The sequence below is a fragment of the Rhinoderma darwinii genome, chromosome 1 (genome assembly GCF_050947455.1).
Source record: "Rhinoderma darwinii isolate aRhiDar2 chromosome 1, aRhiDar2.hap1, whole genome shotgun sequence".
Lineage (NCBI taxonomy): Eukaryota > Metazoa > Chordata > Amphibia > Anura > Rhinodermatidae > Rhinoderma > Rhinoderma darwinii.
In genome coordinates, this window is record NC_134687.1 from 30,906,651 (window position 1) to 30,930,397 (window position 23,747).

General features: G+C 47.0%; 1 protein-coding gene across 3 annotated transcripts in view; it reads left to right on the forward strand.

Moving 5' to 3' along the window:
• Positions 1-23,747, forward strand: part of LOC142724184 (NELL2-interacting cell ontogeny regulator 1-like) — a 69,655-nt gene that overhangs the window by 37,414 nt on the left and 8,494 nt on the right. The window contains exon 4 of one of the 3 annotated variants that reach the window (XM_075848962.1): positions 14,243-14,348. The exons of the other annotated variants lie outside the window; for them this stretch is intronic. Within the exon in view, the coding sequence (XP_075705077.1) occupies positions 14,243-14,248 (6 nt within the window). The 3' untranslated portion in view covers positions 14,249-14,348. Of the gene's footprint in view, positions 1-14,242; positions 14,349-23,747 lie in introns of those variants that run through there. 3 annotated transcript variants of the gene reach the window in all.

Sequence of the window (23,747 nt, forward strand, 5' to 3'; positions counted from 1 at the left end):
TCCACCAGAAGACTACTTCAAAGGGATAACACCCGATGAAGTCTTCAACCATGTACCTTTTTTGGGGGACGCATACCCCCGATGCGACCCCCCCACCATTTTGTACTGACTGACCTCAAGGACTCCCCCCGCCACAGCGAAACAGGCCTTGACCACCTTAAGCCTGTGAGTTCCGCCACACCACCACGGCCCTTTCTATTCCTTCTGCTATCGCCAAACTCCAAAGATCAATGCCAACCTCGGTCAGATGAACCCCATCACTCCTCCAGAAGTTCCCCACTCCTGACTCCAAATCCCTGTGCCGCACACAAATGCCCCCGTTTCTTGCTACAAAACAGGACACCGCCCTATTAACTTTAATGCGAGCCTTATTGACTCTCTCCACTGACCTAGCCAACCGCCAATGTTTCCTCGGGACTATGTCCGACCACACTATCACCAACTTGGGATAAGAAACCCACAAACACAACATATCGTGTTTGATATCCCGCACCAACTCACGAAAGGGGCGGACTCCTAAGTCATTCCCACCCACGTGCAACACTAAGACCTCCGGAACCCTATCAAGCCGGGCATATGTCTGGAATTCCGCCAACACCCTGCTCCATGACATACCTCTAAATCCCAGCCAATGCACAACCGCATCCTGTCGCGGAATGCGCAACTGGCGACCGTCCAGGCGGACGTCCGCCCTCAAAGCCCCCCAGTGCACGTAAGAATGACCCAGCAACCACACCAAACATGGAGGCGAATCTGAAACGGAAAAAACAATTAGACACCACCATATAACATTTCTTAAGCGTTAACAACAAACCTCATAACAAATGGGGGCGGACATAGGACTTAAATCTGTTGGACTCCCAACGACCAATGCGCCGCACCCCTTCGTCATCCAACCCCCAGCGCCCCGCTTCAGTTGCTGCGCCAATCCTGAAGGAATGAGATGAATATGAGCCCGCCGCGACACCAACCGCCGCCAGACATTTTTTAAATACAGCTCCAAACTGAAACCTTGACAAAAACGACCCGTCCACATGACGTAACAGAGGCAAATCTGGAGACCCCGCTCGCGGCTTAAAACCCTGCATGCACTCTACGGGGCACATAACCGACCCCGGAAGGGCGAACAAAACTATCAGCTTACCCTTCCCTAATTGGTCAGTTTTTGACCGACGCAACCATACCTCCAGCCGATCTGCGAATAAGCTCACTTCCCCATATCTCAGCCCCCCTGCCTGTTTGGTACTTGGCGACACCAACTCACCTACTCTAAATGCCCCAAAGAACGCTAACGAAAAAGCCAACCGAAACAAATCCCTTTCGTCTGAAGAACGACAAACCGATGCTAATGAACCGCCCAACGAGCTAAGCAACGCAAACGACACAGGCCTTCTACTATCCGCCTCCACTCTACCTCGGTGCAACCCCTTCAAAGCCTGTAGCACCAAAAATTCCTTAGATACATCCTGCAAGCCTCGTAACTTAAAACCAAACGCCACCGCAGATATGAACCGGTTCACCTTTGCCACTGAAAACCCCGCCTCCCAGGCGTCCCCTAACCAGTACAAAAGTGCCACCAACCTGTCTCTATCCGTATTGACGTCACCCAACTCTCTTACCCACTCCTCCCACTGCCTCCAACAAGCAGAATAAGCACTCCACGTCGTGCGCGCCAAAGACCTTTGTACCAGTTGTTCTACGGGACCGAGACCAGATCCCAAAGATGTTCCGGACAAGCCAAACCGAGACGTTCCGCTCCCGGTGCCAATTGCCGAAACCGGTCCCACTGCGAGCGAGAAAGAGCATCAGCGATACAATTCCGTACCCCCGGCACATGCACCGCCACCACCCACGCGTTCAACGACAAACATACTAACACTAAATGTCGCAACAATATAACTACCGGAGGAGAGGACGCCGTGATGTTATTAATGGCCAGCACCACCCCCATGTTGTCGCAGTAAAAACGAACCTTCTTATCCCTGAGCCTGTCCCCCCAAATGGTTGCCGCCACCACGATGGGGAACAGCTCGAGCAGGGCCAGATTCCGCGTGAGTCCGCTGGACACCCAACTAGCCGGCCATTGACCTGCGCACCACGGACCTCCCCCGTAAGCTCCAAAACCGCCCGCCCCAGCCGCATCCGTAAAAATATTCAAATCACTCGTATCCTGCGCTGGGGCCATCCACAGCGAGCGACCATTGTACTGGCCAAGAAGTCATCCCAAACCTGAAGATCAGCTCGGTGCTCCTCCTTGAGCCGCACAAAATGATGCGGTGCACGCACTCCCGCCGTTGCCGCTGCCAACCGTCTACCAAACACCCTCCCCATTGGCATAATCCGGCAGGCGAAATTCAACTTCCCCAGCAGCGACTGAAGCTCCCGCAGCATCATTTTCTTCAGTCTACAAGCCCGCCGTACCTCCAGCCTCAAAGCACCCAGCTTATCCGCAGGGAGACGACACTCCATTGCCACCGAATCTATTTCAATTCCCAAAAAACAAATCGTCGCTACTGGGCCCTCCGTTTTTTCTGGCGCCAAAGGGATCCCAAAATCCCTCGCCACCTTCTGTAGTGCATAAAGCAAATTACCGCAAACCGGCGAACCCCCCGGGCCAACTCACAAGAAATCATCTAAGTAATGGATCAACGAGTCGACCCCGGATACTCCCCTCGCTACCCACTCCACGAAGCTACTAAATGCCTCGAAGTATGCACAAGAAAGGGAACACCCCATCGGAAGGCACCGATCCACATAAAAAGCCCCATTCCAAAAACAGCCCAACAGCCGTTGGCTTTCTGGATGAACTGGCAACAACCTGAACGCCGCCTCAATGTCGGTTTTGGCTAGCAGCGCGCCCGGACCCGCAGCCCGCACTAAACCCACCGCCTTATCGAATGAGGTATAGACTACGGAGCACAACTCGTGATCTATCCCGTCATTTACCGACGAACCCTTGGGATACGATAAGTGTTGAATTAAACGAAATTTTCCGGGCTCGCGCTTAGGAACAATACCCAACGGGGACACAACTAAATCTTTTACTGGCGAATCAACAAAAGCCCCTGACATGCGACCCAACGAAACTTCTTTTAACAATTTGTCCGACACGACCTTGGCATGCAAGTAAGCCGATTTTAAATTCCTCCGCGTAACCGGAACCTCATAAGGAGGCGGGGGAATAACGAAACCAACACGAAAACCCTCGTAAAGCAACTTAGCCGCCGCCCTGTCCGGATACTCATTTAGATAAGGGGCCATCTTTTCCACCCTCACCGGTGACACCCCCTTGACCAGCCGCGGAGGACTGGTTCCCTGACCTCCTTTTTCGCATACATTTCGCCGCCCCGTGTGATGCACCATTACACTCGGAACACACGTGCTTGAACTTGCACGTGGCCCCGAACTTACACTGGCCTTCATTAAATTGCCAGCAAAACCCTGCCTTTCCCCCGCCGCCTTGTCCAACCTGACTAGACTGGCCTCCTTGGCCGGCGCTCCCGGGAAAGGACTGCCTAACCGGAGCCGTAACCCGTAACCAGAGAGCAATATCCTTCTGGTCCCACCGAATCGCCGGCCGAACCGCTTTCCGCTGACGGAATTGCTCGTCGTATCGCAGCCACGCCTGGCCCCCATACGCCCTATGAGCCTCCCCAATAGCATCAAAATAACAAAACAACGCCGAACAATTTTCCGGCGCCTTTTCCCCTATCACACTGGCTAATATGGCGAACGCCTGCGACCAATTAACGAACGTCTGCGGGATAAGCCTATACCGCCGCCGTTCCTCCTCGTCCTTTTTACTCTCGTCCCGCTTGCTCTTATCCAAATTAAATTTAGCGAGCGGCAAGAGAGAAAAAATCTCAACATATTCGTCCTTCCAGATCCGCTCACGCACCTCCTGCTTTAAATGCGCCCCCAACGGACCTTCGAAACAAACATACACCTCCCCACGAGCGCGATCATCAATACGCACCCGATCGCCATCTTTTTGCGCCTCGGTCTGTACCGACACCGCGACCGCCTCTCTAACCGCCGTTACGGGCCGCGCTTGTAACAATCCCACTTCCCTGGGACCCTCCCAAACTACCGCCGGGGACACTTCCATGACTACCGGCGCCACCGCCCTATCTAGGCGCCCGACCAGCTCTCTCAAGCAACCCACTAAGTCTGCCAGACCCGCGCCATCGCGCCCGCCCGCGCCACTACCGGCCACCGATGCGACGCTAGCAGCCCCCCCGCCGATACCCGACATAAAAATCGCTGGATATGACAATGATGGAGTTATACACTCACCGGGCTGCACAGGCGCTGTGCTCCCGTCAGCCGGACCATCCTGACCTCGACGATACGCGTCCAGTTCACCTTCCTCCAGCTCTTCTCTTGCAGACGACTGGCCTTCCCACCGACATCTTCGGAACGGAGATGATGAAGTGCTGACCGATGGGCCGGCAACCTGCCGCCCGACCGCTGGAACCCAGACTTCCGACCGGACCTGTTGCCTCGTCGTCGCTGTAGATCTAGGCGTCCGTCTCGATGATCCTGAAGAAGCCTGCCCCCTGGCCGGAACATCACCAGGCGGGGCGGCCGTACCTTGTCCTCCGAATCTTCCATCCGATGGGGGAGGGGTGACAGGAAGCCCAGCCTGCGACTCCCTGCTTACCGCCGGACCCCGTCGCGGCTTGGGATTCCTGCCAGGACGCAGGGCCTGGGAAGGTGCGGTCCTCCAAGCTGCCTGGCCTGCAGCGTCCGAGATCGGGCTCCCTCTGCGACGCCGTGTCCGCGGGACTGCCTCAGGACTGAGGCGCTCTGGAGGTCGGGACCGCCGGGAGGGACGGGTCGACCCGGCCTGAGTCGCCGTCACCCCCGGCAACGCTCTCAGCCTGCTCCGAGCAGGAGCGGTTGTTGTCGACTCCCCCCCCGCCGCCATAGTAATGCTAGTAAGGGGGCCGGGGGAGGGGAGCCTGTCCCCTGCAACAGACCCCGAACGCCGGGCCTGACGTGGCGAAACGGCGTCCGGGATCCTAGTTAATGCAGCCACGGTCTCCTCAAGCCATCCGGGACCGTGGTGCACAGCAGCGGCACGCAGCCGCTCTAATAATACAGCCTCCGACATTGTTATAAGCGCGGGCAACGGGGAGCTTGTCTTTCCCTATGTCACTCCTCCCGCTGCTTCCGGCTCAATGCCGATAACAGCGGGAAGCTCCGCAACGGCCCCCTGACTCCTCCTTGTCCCTCCCCTCCTACTCTCCCTCACCTCTTAACCCTTTCCCTACCAGGGAGGTCATGGAGGCTTCCCCCTAAGCCCTGCAGGCTGCGTCCAGCCTCGTCTGGAGGTGCTGAAGCCTGTGATGAGTGACACAGATCTCTATAGACTCAAGTAGAGAAAGTAGTCACCGAGCCGGATTCACACTGCTGCTAAGCAACCATCCCAGTCTGGTATATAGAGATAAACAACGAGTGGGAGACTGACACGTGGAATACCATAATGGTACACATGGAAAAATTTAGTTTTGGCCAGAGTGTCCCTTTAAGCACTTTTATCAAACATAATATGAGATAATTGCCCAGCGGGCAATGGTCGGGGCTCACAAAGCCCAGTTGTTGTTAAACAAGTGGGACTGTGGAATTTGACCCTGACCGTCTGTGTTATTCTGCTAGACAGAAGAAGAAAACACCCTAACAAATACTTATTGTCTGTATTTCAGACTTACTGAACTAATGAGTCTAAGCGCAGAGGAGCAGGCTTTGTGTTAGCAGTGTCTTAATATGGGAGCAGAGGGAAATGATTCCTCAATGCAAGAAAGACGGCGAACCAAAGATATTACAAATACAATTCTATATGTCTTTGTTGGGGATGGCAGAATTTTCTGCCTTCTAAATAAAGACCCCCTCCTAATTTTATCAGGCATCCACTGGCTCCGATCTAATTCATTAGCAAATCAAAGATATATTTAGAGATCTAGAAAAGAATGAGGCCATAAAGAGCAGTGGGAGACACAAAAGAGCCATCGTTATGCAAGTTCTATTCATTAAATTGAGTATTTTTAACGGCTTTGATAAATTAGTCCGTTTATTTTAACCAGGCAACTCGCACAATCAGTAATAATGCCTCTGGGGGAGAGGAAGGTGGTGTTACTATTGCTGCTATGGCTTAAAATGACTTAATGTGCAAATGAATGAGCACTACTTGAAAAATGTGTTAGGGGGAATCTACATAGTGGGATCATCGATCATTGCAAGCTGCAAGCAAACCCATTCACTAGTATTTAGAATTGTTTGAAAAAAAAGTCTGTAAGGTGGTGGCCTTGTTTACATAGTGCAGATTTGGCATGCTTTTTTTTTAAGCCAAAACCAGAATCGCATCCAGGAGAGGAAACATTTTAAGACCTTCCTTTATATATTTTTTCTGTTTTGGGTTCCATTCCTCATTTAAGCTTGAAATATACAGTACATGCAAAATCTGCATAAAATCTGCACCGTGTGAACAAGGCCTAATTGTCTGGTAATTACTGCTATTCTGTACTGAGCAGGTCATTGAAGGTTTAAAAAGGTTGACTATTTGTGCGTGTCTTATATGTATCAGTATAATATCATATTATATCCTATAGCTGTATAGTGGATCGGAGGGCTGCCAATGCCATGTAAATTGTATTACCTAAATGCACATTTCAGTTTACTTCCATGCTCTAGATCAGAGTTATTAGTTAAAGTTATATTTAAATACTGTCATCGGTCCCGGATGACCAAGTGGTACATATTATGCTCAGCCGTGGTGATACAATGGCACATACTGTCATATATCCCAGTTAACACAGTGGTAGATACTTTCACATGTTCCAGGTTAAACAGTAATAGTAATAATCTATCATATATCCCTGGTGTCATGATCCGTGGGTATGTGGACTCACTAGGCTGCACCGCCGTAGCAGAGTAAGGGTATGTTCACACGCACTAATTACGGACGTAATTCGGGCGTTTTTGCCCCGAATTACATCCGAAAATAGCGCCTCAATAGCGCTGACAAACATCTGCCCATTGAAAGCAATGGGCAGACGTTTGTCTGTTCACACGAGGCGTAAGTTATGCGCCGCTGTCAAATGACGGCGCGTAAATAGACGCCCGCGTCAAAGAAGTGACCTGTCACTTCTTTGGCCGTAATTGGAGCCGTTATTCATTGACTCCAATGAATAGCAGCGCCAATTACGTCCGTAATGGACGCGGCGTTCAAGCGCCTGCACCTGCCGTTACGGCTGAAATTACGGGGATGTTTTCAGGCTGAAACATCCCCGTAATTTCAGCCGTTACGGACGCCCTCGTGTGAACATACCCTAAGAGCTGGCCAAACAACAGTCTATGCAAAGTCCTAGCACAAGAGTACCTGTAATAGTCCAGACAGTAGCAGAGGCTTAGGCACAGATGGAATTTGAAGGTAGACGACGCCACACATAGTGGATGATATCAGGCGTGGCAGCTGACACCAGATGTGGTGTATGAGAACCGGCGTGGCGATGACACCAGACGTGGTGTATGACAGTAGACAAGGCAGATGACACCAGATGTGGTGTATAACAGCAGGCGTGACAGATGGCACAACACGACTCCAACACTAGCTAAGGCTCAGGGACAAATACAGCACGGGATACAGGATACAGGTAGCAGGACAAGGGAGCACTGGGAACAGGATGCAACACAGGGACCATTTGCTAAGACTAACGTGAGAATACACAACAAAACTCGGGTAAGGAGTGAAAGGGCAGGGCCCTTTTTATAGTCCAGGGTGATCAGGGGTAATTAATAAATTATTTACATGTGCACGCGCTGGCCCTTCAAGGCCAGGAATGAGCGCACATACCCTAGTGATCACTGCAGGGCAGAGCGAATGCATGTGCTGGCGTCTCCGGGGAGGCAGGAGAAGAGATGTCTGCGGTCGCGGCCGTCAGCAGGTAAGGGTAAGCGACAGTCCGCGACTGCGGTGGTTACAGTACCCCCCCTTACGCCCCCTCTTCTTGGGTCCAGAGCGAGAGAGGAACTTTTTAATGAGGGTAGGGGCATTAAGGTTCTCTTTTGGTTCCCTAGACCTCTCCTCAGGACCAAACCCTCTCCAGTCCACCAAATAGAAAGTCCTTCTTCCTACCCTCTTGCAGTCCAGGATCTCCTTTACCTCTAACACATCAGGTGAACTACTGGGAGCAACTGCAGGACTAGGAGTTTTACTGTAGCAGCTCAGAACCACAGGTTTCAGGAGAGACACATCAAAGGAGTTGGGGATTCTGAGCTTAGGAGACAGCCAAAGCTTATAGGAGACAGGGTTTATTTGTTGCAGGATCTCAAAGGGTCCAAAGAACCTGGAAGAAAATTTGTGTGAGTGCACCTTCAAACGAATGTTCTTTGAGGACAGCCGAACTTTGGTTCCTTTTCGCTTCATGCAATCGACTGCCAGCAGAATAGAGGACCTGGTCTGCTGCCAGATTTGTAAAAAGTCCCCAAACGCAGAGTCAGCTGCGGGTACCTGAGATGTAGCAGGAACAGGAAGAGGAATTTGTGGATGTTGGCCATAGACAATGTGGAAGACAATGGCGTGGAAGTAGTGGACTCACTTGTGTGGTTGTTATACGAGAATTCGGCCCATGGAAGAAGCTGTACCCGGTCATCATGCTGCACGGAGATGAAGTGACGAAGATAATTCTCCATCATAATTCTCCTCTCGACTTGACCATTAGACTGAGGATGGTAGGCCGAGGAGAAATCCAATTTCACATCGAGGAGTTTGCAGAAGGCTCTCTAGAATTTTGAGGTGAACTGAACCCCCCGATCAGACAAGATATGAGGAGGCAAGCCATGCAGGTGTAAATCTTAGAAAACCAGTCCACCACCACCCAGACAGTATTGCATCCTGCTGAGGGAGGAAGATTCATGACAAAGTCCATTGCAATATGCTGCCAGGGAGCATTAGGCACAGGCAGAGGTTGGAGCAGGCCGACAGGTTTGGAGCAGGCAACTTTATTAGAAGCACAGACCGTGCAGGAAGAGACATAGTCCACAGTATCTTTGGACAGCGTGGGCCACCAGAAAGGATGGGCTATCAGGTCTCGAGTCTTACGAACACAAGTGTGCCCAGCCAGTTTGGAGCTGTGTTCCCAGCGAAGAATTCTCCTCTGTCTGCCAAACTAACAAAAGTCCTCCCGGAGGGATGTCTCTAACTTGCAGAGCATTAGAAGTAATAATGCAGGATGGATCTATGATACATTGAGGAGTCTCCACAATGTCCTCTGTTTCAAATAACCTAGACAGGGCATCAGCCCTCACATTCTTGTCAGCGGGTCAGAAGTGCAGAACAAAGTGAAAACGGGTGAAGAACAGCGACCACCTGGATTAACGGGGGTTTAGCTGTTGAGCCGACTGCAGATAGGTGGGATTTTTGTGGTCGGTGTATATCAGGATGGGATGAACTGTGCCCTCCAACAGATGTCTCCAGTCCTCCAGTGCCAGCTTGATGGCCAGTAACTCCCGATTCCCAATAGAGTAATTGCGTTCTGCAGAAGAAAACAGCCTAGAGTAAAACCCACACACTACTGCCTTTCCTTTGAGGCCTCTCTGGAACAGGAGTGCAACTGCACCAACAGAGGTAGCATCTGCCTCCAATGAGAACTGTCGAGATACATCCAGATGATGTAGGATCGAGGCTGAAGTGAAGGCCATTTGAGGCTATTAAATGCTGATTCTGCCTCCGTAGTCTACACCTTGGCGTTCACACCTTTCTTGGTAAGGGTAGAGATGGGAGCCGTCAGTGATGAGAAATTTGGGATAAACTGCCAGTAGAAGTTAGCGAATCCCAGAAAACGCTGTATGGATCGCAGGCCCTCAGGATGTGGCCATTCCAGGACGGACTTTAGTTTCTCTGGATCCATCTTGAGGCCTTGGTCAGAGATGATGTAGTCCAGGAAGGACAGAGAATTTCTTTCAAAAAGATATTTCTCCAGCTTGGCATACAGGTGATTCTCCCTTAATCGAAACAGGAATCGACGGACATGCCTCCGATGAGTCGTCGGATCTGGGGAGAAGATAAGAATATCATCTAGATAGACCACCACACAGACGTAGAGGAGATCTCGGAAGATATTTTTAACGAATTCTTGGAAGCCTGCGGGAGCGTTACACAGACCAAAGGGCATAACCATGTATTCGTAGTGCCGGTCTCGAGTGTTGAATGCCATCTTCCACTCATCACCTCGACGGATTCAAATCAAGTTGTAAGCCCCACGCAAGTCCAGTTTAGAGAAAATCTTGGCTCCTCGTATACGGTCAAATAATTCAGGGATCAGTGGCAATGGATATTTGTTCTTGACCGTGATCTGGTTGAGACCACGGTAGTCAATGCAGGGTCGAAGAGATCCATCTTTATTTTTAACAATGAAGAACCCAGCTCCGGCTGGGGAGGAGGATTTTCGTATGAAGCCCCTCTCCAGATTCTCCTTGACATAGACTGACATGGACTGGGTCTCTGACAAGGAGAGAGGGTATACCCGTTCACGGGGAGGTGAAGCATCTGGGACACGTTCAATTGGACAGTTGTAAGACCGGTGTGGGGGAAGCATCTCAGCCTCCTTCTTGCTGAAGACATCCGCAAACTGAGCAAAATGAGGAGTTAATCCCGCTAATGACTGAGGCAGAGAAGGCTGGGCAGGACGGATCTGTAACAGGCAGTGGTGGAAACATTTGGAGCCTTATTGGAGAACCTCCCCGGAATTCCAGTCCAGGACTGGGGCATGTAACCAGAGCCAATGCAGACCCAGCAAAATAGGATTGACGGCTTTAGGTAGGACAAGATATGTAATCAGTTCAGTATGAAAGGCTCCAACTTGGAGCTTCAGTGGCTTGGTCTCAGACACGATCGGATCGGGCAGAGGAAGTCCATTCACCGAGGCAACAGCCAGAGACGTCTACAGAGGGACTGTGGCCAACTGGAGATGATCCACTAGGTCTTGTTGAATAAGTTTGCCACGGACCCTGAGCAGGGGTGCCAACCTCAACTTCAGAAATTTCTGGACAACGGAGCTTAAAATCACAGACAGACCGAAATTTTTACGAACACATTACAAAATCAAGAGTAAGGCCCCATGCACACGACCGTAAATTTAGTCCGTAATTACGGTCTGTAATTACGGACCCATTCATTTCTATGGCCGTACAAAACCTTCCGTAAAAAATAGGACATGTCCTATTTTTCTATTTTACGGACCGTACTCCCATACATTATAATGGGTGCACAGTCCACAAATGCGGATGACTGTCCGCAGACGTCCGTGGCCGGCCGTACCCGTAATCACGGATTGTGATTACGGGCACGGTCATGTGCATGGGGCCCAAGTGATATTAAAGAGCATAACTAACACCTTTTATAAGTGATCACACGAGTGGGGTAGTAAAAAGAATAGTACGGGCACAACTGAAGTTGAATTAAAAAACGATTAAAGTAAGGCTTCTTTCACACTAGTGTTATTATACGTTTACCTCTCTTCCTTCAGAGGAAGAGAGGATCAATACATTAAATGGAAAGCAATGGTTCCATTAGAATTACCATTGAATTTAATGGTAATTCGTTTGTATCAGTTGCTTTCCGTTTGTCTCCATTCACTAGGTTTCCATTTTTTTTGAACGGAATCGAAAGTGCAGTCTGCAGAACTTTTGTTTTTTTCAAAAAACCGGAAACCTGGCGAACGGAAACAAACGGAAAGCAACTGATAGAAAAGAATTACCATTAAATTCAATGGTAATTCCAATGGAACCGTTGCTTTCCGTTTAATGTATCGATCCTCTCTTCCTCTGACGGAAGAGAGGAAAACGTATATTAACGCTAGTGTGAACTTAGCCTAATACAATTAAGATATTAATAATATTTAAAAAACCAAAAAACTCCGCCCTGGTTTTGAACCAGAGACTTTACACATGAGCTAACTACTACACTATAGAAACCACAATACTTTATGTTTGCCAAGCAGTAGTAGTTGAGGGTTAATTCAATAACGGCGGGCAGTGTCTTAGTCTCTCCTGCCGGCAACGTCTGTCTGCTGCGTGGGGGTGGTAACTGGTCAGAGACGCAGAGTCAGACTGGCTGCTGCATGCAGTATGCACCTGGAGTGACTGTGAGACTCACCAGTCACAGCCCCGCTTGTAGCTCTCCCACGCTAATTAAGCGCAGGAAAGCTACAAGCGGGGCTGTGGCGGATGAGCAGGGCTGTGACAGGAGAGTCCAGCACTCAATCCACCCCCACCCACACCCCCCTACCTGGTCTCAGGGCATGAGGTCAGGACCAGGTGACTCACGTCACTGGTCCCGGCACTGACCCAATGACGGTCTGTGTGTCTCTGACTGAGGTCACCTCAGTCAGAGATAGTCACAGACCGCCATAGGCTCCTCCTCCGCAGCCGCTCTCCTCCTTATTGCTGGCTGCACTTCCCTTCTTATTTGCACTGCGTCTGCACGTGTACATTTTAGCACATACGCAGTGCAAATCATCGGAGGGAACAGAAGAAACCAGGACAGTGTTTACTTCTGCCGGACGCTATGGACGGCAGAAAAAAACACTGGGTTTTTGCAGACTGTTCATAAATTTATGGACGGTTGTCAACCCTGACCCTGAGTCCAGGTAGGCAGAGACCCGGTGCGTCTTCTCACCGGACACTATGGTCACGGGAATGGACAGTTTGGGAGAGAATTTTTTATTTAGTGTTGTTCCGCCTAGGGTTGTCTCTCCAACCAGTCCTAGGCACTGGCGTTTTTGGGCTTCTGGGGACACAAATGCCTAAAATGGCCACGGAGGCCGCAATGCATACAGAGTCCCGAAGTGCGTCTGCGTTGTCTCTCCTGGACTGACAATTGGAACCGGTCAAATTTGAGGCTCCTCTGGTGGAACAACTGATGAGGGCAGCAGCGGTTGCTGTAAAGCAGGAGCCAGCATAGGTAATCTTCTGTCCCGGCGAAAATCTTGGGTCCTTTCCTGGATCCTCGTCAATCCGGGTGGCCAGAAGAATGAGATCATTCAGAGTAGGTGGCAGATCTCGAGCGGCAAGCTCGTCTTTAATCTCAGAAGACAGTCCCTGCCAGAATGTAGCCACCAAGGCCTCATTGTTCCAGACCAGTTCTGCATCAAGGATACGGAACTGAATGGTGTACTCACCCACAGAGATGTATTCCTGGTGAAGGGTCAGCAGAGAGGCAGCTAGAGAAGAGACTCTCCCAGGTTCCTCAAATACTGTACAGAAAGTCTCTAAGAAACACTCTAAGTCACGGGGCTCTGGTCCCTGACGTTCCCAAATGGGGTTCACCCATGCCAGGGCCTTGCCAGTAAGGAGAGAGATTATGAAGGCGATCCTTGCATCATCCGAAGGAAAGGCCTTTGCATGCAGTCTGAAGTGGATCTAGAATTGGTTCAGAAATCCCCTGCAGGTCCTCGCATCTTCGTCATAGCGAGGAGGGGGGACAGGGAGAATCGGGGATCGGCACTGGTACTGACAAGAGGTGTAGCAGGAGGAACGGCAGGAGCAACAGGAGCAGGTGCCGTGAAGGCTGCTGCTTGTTCATCCAAACAATGTGTAATAGTGTTCACCGCCCGGAGGCGTTGGTCCTGTCGTGACCGGAGATCTCGCATGTCTGCCTGCATGATTTGTGATGTCATCATGGTCCTGGGTTAACCATCGGTGTCCATGGCATGAGCTTACTGTCACGGTCCGTGGGTATGTGGACCCACTAGGCTGCACCGCCGTAGCGGAGTAGCAGCTGACCAAACAACAGTCTATGCAAAGTCCTAGCACAAGAGTACCTGTAATAGTCCAGACAGTAGCAGAGGCTTAGGCACAGATGGAACTTGAAGGTAGATGACACCACACGTGGTAGTTGATATCAAGTGTGGCAGATAACACCAGACGTGGTGTATGACAACCGGCGTGGCGGATGACACCAGACGTGGTGTATGACAGTAGACGTGGCAGATGACACCAGACGGGGTGTATGACAGCAGGAGTGACAGATGGCGCAACATGACTCCAACACTAGATAAGGCTCAGGAACAAATACAGTTAGCAGGGCACGGGAACACTGGTAACAGGATATGACTAAGGGACCATCTGCTAAGACTAACATGGGAATACACAACAACGCTCTGGCAAGGAGTGAAAGGGCAGGGTCCTTTTTATAGTCCAGGGTGATATGGGGTAATTAATTAATTATTTACATGTGCAGGTATGAGCGTGCACACCCTAGTGATCACTGCAGTGCGGATGCATGTGCTGGCATCTCCGGGGAGGGAGACGTCGGCAGGAGGAGAGAGGTCTGCGGTTGCAGCCATTAGCAGGTAAGGGGATGCGGCGATTCGCGACCGTTACACCTGTTAACTCAGTTGTAGATACTGTCATATGTCCCCAGTAACACAGTTGTAGATACTGTCATATATCCCTAGTAACGCAAATGTAGATACTGTCATTTGTCCCTATTAACACAGTAGTAGATACTTTCATATATCTCTGGTAACACCGTGGTAGATACTGTCACATATCCCTGGTATCACAGTAGTACTGTAGATACTGTCATATTTCCCCGGTAACACAGTTGTATATTCTGTCATATGTCCCTGGTAATGCAAAGGTAGATACTGTCATATGTCCCAGATAACACAGTGATGGGTACTGTCATAGGTCCCTGGTAACACAGTGGTAGATACTGTCGTATGTCCCTCCCTGGTAATACAGTGGTAAATACTTTCATATGTCCCTGGTAACACAGTGGTAGATGCTGTCATATGTCCCTGGTAATACAGTGGTAGATACTGTCATATGTCCCTGGTAAGACAGTGGTAGATAGTGTCATATGTCCCTGGTAATACAGTGGTGGATACTGTCATATGTCCCTGGTAATACTTTCATATATCGCTGGTAATACAGTTGTAGATTGTTAGAAGAATTTTTCATACTTAGAAATAATCATTCAAGGATTCACCTGAATGAGAGCTTCATTTTATTCTTGCGGCAAGGAGACAAGTGGCAGATCAGCAGTTGTCTGCCTTCATTACATAAGCACAGGTTAATATACACATATCAAGGCGTATTTTCAATTCAGACTAACTGAAAACCGTTTGTGGCTTTCATATGAAATGCTTTACACCTGGTAATACAATGGTGGGTACTGTCATATGTCCCTGGTAACGCAGTGGTAATACTTTCATATATCCCTGGTAATATAGTGGTAGATACTGTCACATGTCCCTAATGTCACAGTAGTAGATACCGTCATATTTCCCCGGTAACACAGTGGTATATACTGTCAAATGTCCCAGGTAACACAGTGATAGGTACTGTCATATGTCCCTGGTAACACAGTGGTAGATACTGTCGTATGTCCCTCCCTGGTAACACAGTGATAAATACTTTCATATGTCCCTGGTTACACAGTGGTAGATACTGTCATATGTCACTGGTAATACAGTGGTAGATACTGTCATATGTCCCTGGTAACACAGTGGTAGATACTGTCATATGTCCCTGGTAATACAATGGTGGATACTGTCATATGTCCCTGGTAATGCAGTGGTAATACTTTCATATATCCCTGGTAATACAGTTGTAGATTGTTAGAAGAATTTTTCATACTTATGAATAATCATTCAAGGATTCACCTGAATGAGAGCTTCATTTTATTCTTGCGGCAAGGAGACAAGTGGCAGATCAGCAGTTGTCTGCCTTCATTACATAAGCACAGGTTTATATACACATATCAAGGCGTATTTTCAATTCAGACTAACTGAAAACCGTTTGTCGCTTTCATATAAAATGTTTTACACCTCAGAATGAGATTAGGCGACAGTTGGACTTCCTCTGGAGATTGCAATCCTTATTCAGAAGTTCAACCGTCTCACACACTTGATCAGTTAAAAGTACAGCATATTTAACTCTTTGTCAACTAAAGCATAGTCTGAGAAGCTTGCATGCACATTTAATATCCATTACATAAGTAAGAATAAATTTTGAATAAAACTTTCCTAACAATCCCACCTGTTGTAAATTTATCAAGAAATGTTCTGTGAGACATCCAGGACAGGTTCTATTCTTTTGAATCCCTTGGTACATAGTCTTTGTCACTGAGGTCTCAATTAACCTTTGGATCAATCCTCTTATGAAAGGTATCGCACAACATCCACAAACAGTCAATATACTGGCAACAACGGCAATAGTCATGAGTACAGAGGTTACCAGGCCAGTCCATTTTCAAAACTATCCCTCAATTCATGAGGTGAAGATGTCATTTATTGCAGAGTTTTCCGCAAGCTCTTCGGACAGGGAATTGAGTCCTTCCAATGCCTTGGTAATGCTACCATCAGGAGCTGTATTATTGGGAATAAAATGACAACAGAAGATACAAATTTTTTTTTACAAACACCCCCTTTTCCTGCTAGTAACATATCCAGGGCCAATCTATTTCACCATGTCATTAAAGATATAGGTCCCAACTGATCTGCAATGCCCTTTATTGCATCTGTGGTATAATTAACAAATGTCTGTTGATTGTGATAAATATAATTAATCCAGTCAACATTCTTATTTATCGTAGACCACCAGAAAAGTACAGACTCGAAGCCTGATGCAATCTGATTTTGGGCCTTAAACTCATTTGGCACTGCTCGGGGTACTCCTATTTAATCTATGTATATTCTATGGTCAAAGGAACCTCCAGGGATAGACCGCTTATAGCGATTCAGATAGTCTCCAGGGCTTTTTTTTTTCTGAAACTCAGGGGCAGAAAGAATGGCATCAGAAGCTCAACCACAGTACAGCTTCCCCGCCACTTGGCCTTCCTGTCTCCACATAAACATCAGAGTTCAGTCCTTGCACTTCTCTGGTTGGTAAACCAATTAGAGGAGTAATTACCATTATCGATCACAAAACTCTTCAGTGAGGTTCCCTACTTTCTTACCTTACCCATTCCTCAGAAAGCAGGTGTAGTTGCCTGGGTAAGCAACTACTAAGGGAGGGATTTAATTTCTCCCTACAGGTGGGTACAATAAAGAGAATGTCTTACATAATTTATCACCTGGATTATATGATGCATTATATAAAGATAACACGCATTGCAGACCTAGTAGCCAGATGTGGCCTAGCTTTTGCGCAAGCGATACAGTTAATTCTATTATTTTGGATTGCAATGTATCTCATCCAGGCTAGCCATTCATTTGTATCACTGTAACCTGTTTCTAATGACATTTTCTCTTCATTAGTGAAGTTGGCCGGATAGACTATAGAGGGTAGGTCTATCACCGGGGCTAAAGAACTTTCAGTTGCATCCTTTTTCTTAACTTCAATAAAGAAATACCCTATAGGGTCAGTACCTAAAACATCAGCTTCTATAGCATATAGTCCCTTATCCTTTTTCTTAGGGCATTTACATAGATAGTACAAATGTACTTATCTGAATATGCTAGTTTATAAGCTATGTTTCTATCCATGCATTGATCTCTAAACACAGCAAAGAAATCTATTTCATATGTTGCAGTCTAACCTTCAGTGAAATTAAAATATTTAACTCTCCAAGCTAAGTCTTTAGGGAATCATTCTTCGACCCTGTTTCCCAGGGATCCTATACCTTAGGTTGACACACCTTGGACACCCATAGGATACCTAGAATAACTAATAACATTTTGCTCGGTCTCCTCCCAGGCTCTGGATGTTTTCTTCGCTGAAGTTTGAGACCAGTCACTTCTAATAAATGACCACCCTTTGTAATCAGTCTTTTGTAGCCTAGGAGGACAGTGGCAATTCCCTAAGTGTATCCAAGAGATATGTTCGGCTATCTTTACGGCTGTAGGTGCGGTAAGCAGAACCTGATATGGTCTTTCTCAACGAAAATAATATCCAATTTCCTGGCTTCATAGGTACAGGTTCAGGGTCACCTGGAATACAATTAGAGATAGAAACTTCCCTGTTGGTTAGCATTTTTGCCATATATTCAGCAAGTGTAACATCAAACTCTTCATCCATCCTAGAGAATGGATTTAACTGTGGTATTACAAATGGTCTACCCATTTGGTAAATGCATCAATAATCACTAAGCAATATTTCTTCCCTTTGAGTTTCGCATGAGAACCAAGGTCAAAAATAACAAATTTTAATAACATACGAGTTCAGCATTAGTATACTCGTCCTAAAGGAACAATGTCTTTCTTATTCACTACATAAGAACAAGATGGGGTCTCCAGACAAGGTGGCTGCTGCACAAAAATTTATTCATTTAAACATTATTTTAATCACTTTCACATTTCCCACCTTTTATTTATTTGAGGACATTTTGTACCCAAGCCAGGTACTTAAAATAGGGCTTATCCCCTTTATGGACTTTATTTTCTTAGCTTGCTCTACGGTCATACTTGTCCTGCATAATGTCAAATAGGTCTATACAGTGGCAACAAGTTGGGCCAACTACTTGGCAAATGCCCCCTTGGGCAGCATTCAAAACATCAAACACCTAATCTGTAACAGTGTCCAATCCGTCGGCCACTTACTCTATATTATGAGCATTCTTTACTGCTAAACCTACTAATATTGGCAATAATCCAAACTTCTCCTACCACGGTACATATTGGTCATAATTCTCGCACTGTCACTTACTGTCCTAATGGGACTTTTACCCCTGCAGATATAACAGGTCATGGGCAGTATCTTTCTCAAACCTAAAGACACCCAGGTAACATAACCTCCGGCCTCTCATTGCTGCCATGTACTTCTTACTTATGAGTGACTACAACCAGTGACCTTCACCTCATAACTCCACATAAAACACCTCAGATTGTAATTTGCAGTACCGTGGCATATTTACACACATTATAATTATAAACCTCAGACAATATAAACAATAGGGCCTCAACTAATAAAATAATACTATCACCAATCTCATGCTAACACCCCTCAGGTTTGGGTCCCATCAGTTAATTGACAAGTCCTGTACATCAAATCAAACAAACAAACAAACAACTTTATATAAGAAAAACTTTTCTGTCCCTCTGGACAGGGCACATAGAAATGTGTAGTTACTGGGTACATTTTATGTCACACTTGGTGTTACTCTTTTCAGCAGGATTTGTACCTTGATCTGAGCTGATTACCTGTAACAGCTTCTACTCACAAAAATATTCACAGATATCATATATTTATCTGACAAGTGTCTCAAACCAAATTTTTTTCTTACCTACTCTGAGATTAACATTAACACCCTTATACATATACCTAATATCTTAGGAAGCTAAAAACAACTTGTTTAACTCAATGAAATCCATACAAATATGGTGGAATGAATATTGTGGACTTGAGAACTGTCCTCTCTTTGATCTTACATTCCCCTGTGAATTATATTTGGCGCATGTTAAACAAGTTAAACAAAATTTTTAGAGTAGTTAGTAAAGCCATATGCCGTAAACACTTTAGATATGATTTCTACCATCCCCACTGTTGAGACATGGCTTGTCCCATGGCTCAATATGACTGCACACTGAATAAGTTGCTGGGTAGGATGTATTTGTTCTTACAAGATCCATCTACAAACAGTATGAGATCACTAACTAGTAGTGGAATATCTTTAAGATCTGATCTTAGTAACACTCTTTCTGCTATGGAGGATAGGCAATCATGTGGTTCACCATCCTCCGCAGTAGGCATCAAGGTCGAAGAATTTAAAGTGGTACATCTTTCTATCATAAATAACACTAATGTAACGGAAGCTCTTATAGCTTCTGCGGCGGCTACAACTGATTGAACATGGAGGTAAGGCTCTAGCTACTGGGTCGAGTTTTGATGAGTAGTAAGATAGAGGTCTATCCTTTCCACCATACTCCTGTGTTAGCACTGAAGTAATATATTCATTTTTACAATCTACAGTTTGAATAAAGGTTTTTTCTTTTTTTGAATGATCAGGTAGTCCAAGCACTGAAGATCCTACAAGAACCTGTTTTATCTGAAAAAAAATATGCCTCCTCCTAAATCAAAGACATCAATGGTCCCGTAATAGCAGCCTAATTGGCTATCCAACTTCTGCAGATGTTAGTCATACCCAAAAAGGAAATCATTTGTCTTTTTGTCAGAGGTTTCGGTGCTTGGAGTATTGCTGACTTTCTTCCTTCATCTAGATGTTTACCCTCTTGGGTAATATGGTGTATGGAATGACTGTGTGTTACCAAAGCTAGTAAGTATATGCCCTAATACTTCTCCTGTGAAGTGGGTTCCTCTGTCACTCTCAATTACTTTAGGGCCTCCATATCGACATATTACTTCACTGAGTATTTTCCTAGAAGTGTTTTTAGCTATGTTTTTGGTTACTGGCGATACCTCAGGACAGTTTGAAAACATGTCAGTACATACGAGGACATATTCATATACACCTACCTTGGGTAGCTGTTTGTAGTCCACCTACAGTCGCTGGAAGGGGTAATCAGGGCGAGGCGTGTGCTTACTGGGTGTTTTTGTACATTTATCGGGGTTGTGTCTGACGCATGTCAGGCAACCCTCTACATGTTGAGCAGCTGCATTCTGAAATCCAGGGGCAAATCAGTGTTGTATTGATTTGCCTGCTGTAGTCAGAAAGCCTCTTGCGTGCCATATTGTGTCATAATTGTGTGCGACTCCAAAGGTGTACCTTGAGTCTGTATAGATGTTCAATCTTTTACCTGTGCCCAACTTACATGCTTCTTCGAGTGCCATGAGTTCTGCCTCTTGGGCAGAGCTGCTGGAGGACAGTGACTTTTTCAGCACTGTCTTACCTTCCTGGACTACTGCATACCCGGTGGTGAAATGTCCTGTCTGCTTATTCCAGTATCTGGATCCGTCTACAAAATACTGAACATCATAGTTAGTCAAAGGTACATCAGTGACACCTGCTAACCCGTGGGCTTGAAGTTGCATTAAAGGGAAGGTGTCACGAACATTTTTTTAAATATAATATTGCTTTTAGTGTGTTATTAAAATAAATTGTATTCATTTGTGCTTTTGTGTTCTACTTTTTACTTTTTTCTCACTTTTACTTCTCTATGGGGGTTGCCATTTTTTTTTCATCTCTGTATGTGTCGATTAACGACACATACAGAGATGGAATACGGCAAATACATCCCCATAAAGAATGCGAACGGGAGCTGTTCCATTCACTATAGCGTACGTCGTCTGTGTGGGAACGGCGCATGCGCCACTCCCACACAGACCAAAAGGAAGGTCTTCGGCAGAGCAAAATCTGACGCCATTTTCATGTGGACCGTAAGCTGCGGCCGGACAGTAAGATGATGACTTCCGGTCGCGACTTCCGGTCCACAGCGAAGACGCAAGGTATAGGAGCGGAGGAGGCAGCGGCGGCAGGAGCAGGTAAGTTATGTTTGTGTATGTGATGTGTATTATGTTCGTGTTATACTGTCTGATTACCACTGTATCTAATCCTCCTACACTGTGCATTCGCTCAGAAAATGGCGGCCTCACAGTGTAGGAGGCAGTGGCGTAACTATCACTATAGCAGCCGTATACGGGGCCCGCAGCATGAGGGTGCACGTGCCCCCCACATGGCCGGATGCTCTGCTAGCAGCTGCTACAGCGCGACGTCACTGAAGGGGTTGTTCCTACAAAAGACATGCATCTCCTAGGGGATACATGTGTGATCGCTGGGACGCCCAGCAATAAGGAGAACAGGGGACCGAAAGTCCCCCGAAGTTCTCCATGACAAACCTCGGACTTCCAGCGCTCCTTTCATTTTTATTGAACTGCGCAGACGCCGGAAGTCCGAGGTTTGTCATGGAGAACTTGGGGGATTTTCGGTCCCCCGTTCTCCTTATCGCTGTTAGTGATCACACTTGTATCCCCTATCCTGTGGATAGGGGATGCATGTCTTTTGTAGGACAAACTATAGACCGTTTTTTTTGGTGGGGGGGGGGGTTTGTATGGCGTTATCTACAGGGGGTGGTTCTGTATGGTGTTATCTACAGGGGGGTCTGTATGGCATTATCTACAGGGGGGTCTGTATGGCGTTATCTACAGGGGGGGTCTGTATGGCGTTATCTACAGGGGGTCTGTATGGCGTTATTTACAGGGGGATGTCTTTATGGCATCATCTACAGGGGGATGTCTGTATGGTGTTATCTACAGGGGGATGTCTGTATGGCGTTATCTACAGGGGGGTCTGTATGGCGTTATCTACAGGGGGATTTGGGGCTGTAAGACGTTATCTACAGGGCGGGCTGTATGGCATTATCTACAGGGGGGCTCTATGGTGTTATCTACAGGGGGGCTGTATGGCGTTATCTACAGGGGGCTGTAAGGCGTTATCTACAGGGGGCTGTGTATGGCGTTATCTACAGGGGGTTGTGTATGGCGCTATCTATGGGGGGGGGCGCTGTGTGGTGGAATCTATAGGGAGGCACTATCTCAAGGGGGGGGGGGGGTTGTGTGATACCCAGCTGGGGGGGTGGGGCGCAGTCAAAAGTTTGCTATGGGGCCCAGTCTTTCCTAGTTACGCCCCTGATAGGAGGTTTGAAGATTCAACCCCCTCCTTCTCCTGGCACTAGCCAGGATAAGGGAGGGGGATTGTGTGAGGACACTAGAGCGAGTGTGTCTACCCCAAATTTGCAGCATAAAGCAATGAGGTTGCTTTACCACATTTCCAATGCTGCAATTTTGGGAATTGCTCCCTCTAGTGACCAGCACATGGAAATGTTATAAATTCGAATCTAATTTATAATATTTCCTGATTTGTGAAAAAATTTAAAAAATTAAAACAATGTGTAATCACTTATATACTAACTGTTTTACTGAAAAAAAAATATTATTTCTAGCGACACATTCCCTTTAAACTGTGACAATCAGGCTCATGTTCCATATCAAACAAGTCATTGTCATTTGCAAATTCATACATTAAGGGCCTGGCATCCCCCCCCCTTTCCCCTCCTTTCTCTACAACCATAGACATAGTGATGGTTGTGTGGGAGTGGGTGGTCTTGGATAGCAGTAAACCTATATAGGAAACTTACAACAACAATGAGACTGTTTTCTAAGCACATATACAGTGAAGGAAATAAGTATTTGATCCCTTGCTGATTTTGTAAGTTTGCCCACTGTCAAAGACATGAACAGTCTAGAATTTTTAGGCTAGGTTAATTTTACCAGTGAGAGATAGATTATATAAAACAAAACAAAAAAAACAGAAAATCACATTGTCAAAATTATATATAGTTATTTGCATTTTGCACAGAGAAATAAGTATTTGATCCCTTTGGCAAACAAGACTTAATACTTGGTGGCAAAACCCTTGTTGGCAAGCACAGCAGTCAGACGTTTTTTTGTAGTTGATGATGAGGTTTGCACACATGTTAGATGGAATTTTGGCCCACTCCTCTTTGTAGATCATCTGTAAATCATTACGATTTCGAGGCTGTCGCTTGGCAACTCGGATCTTCAGCTCCCTCCATAAGTTTTCGATGGGATTAAGGTCTGGAGACTGGCTAGGCCACTCCATGACCTTAATGTGCTTCTTTTTGAGCCACTCCTTTGTTGCCTTGGCTGTTTGTTTCGGGTCATTGTCATGCTGGAAGACCCAGCCACGAGCCATTATTAATGTCCTGGTGGAGGGAAGGAGGTTGTCACTCAGGATTTGACGGTACATGGCTCCATCCATTCTCCCATTGATGCGGTGAAGTAGTCCTGTACCCTTGTCAGAGAAACACCCCCAAAACATAATG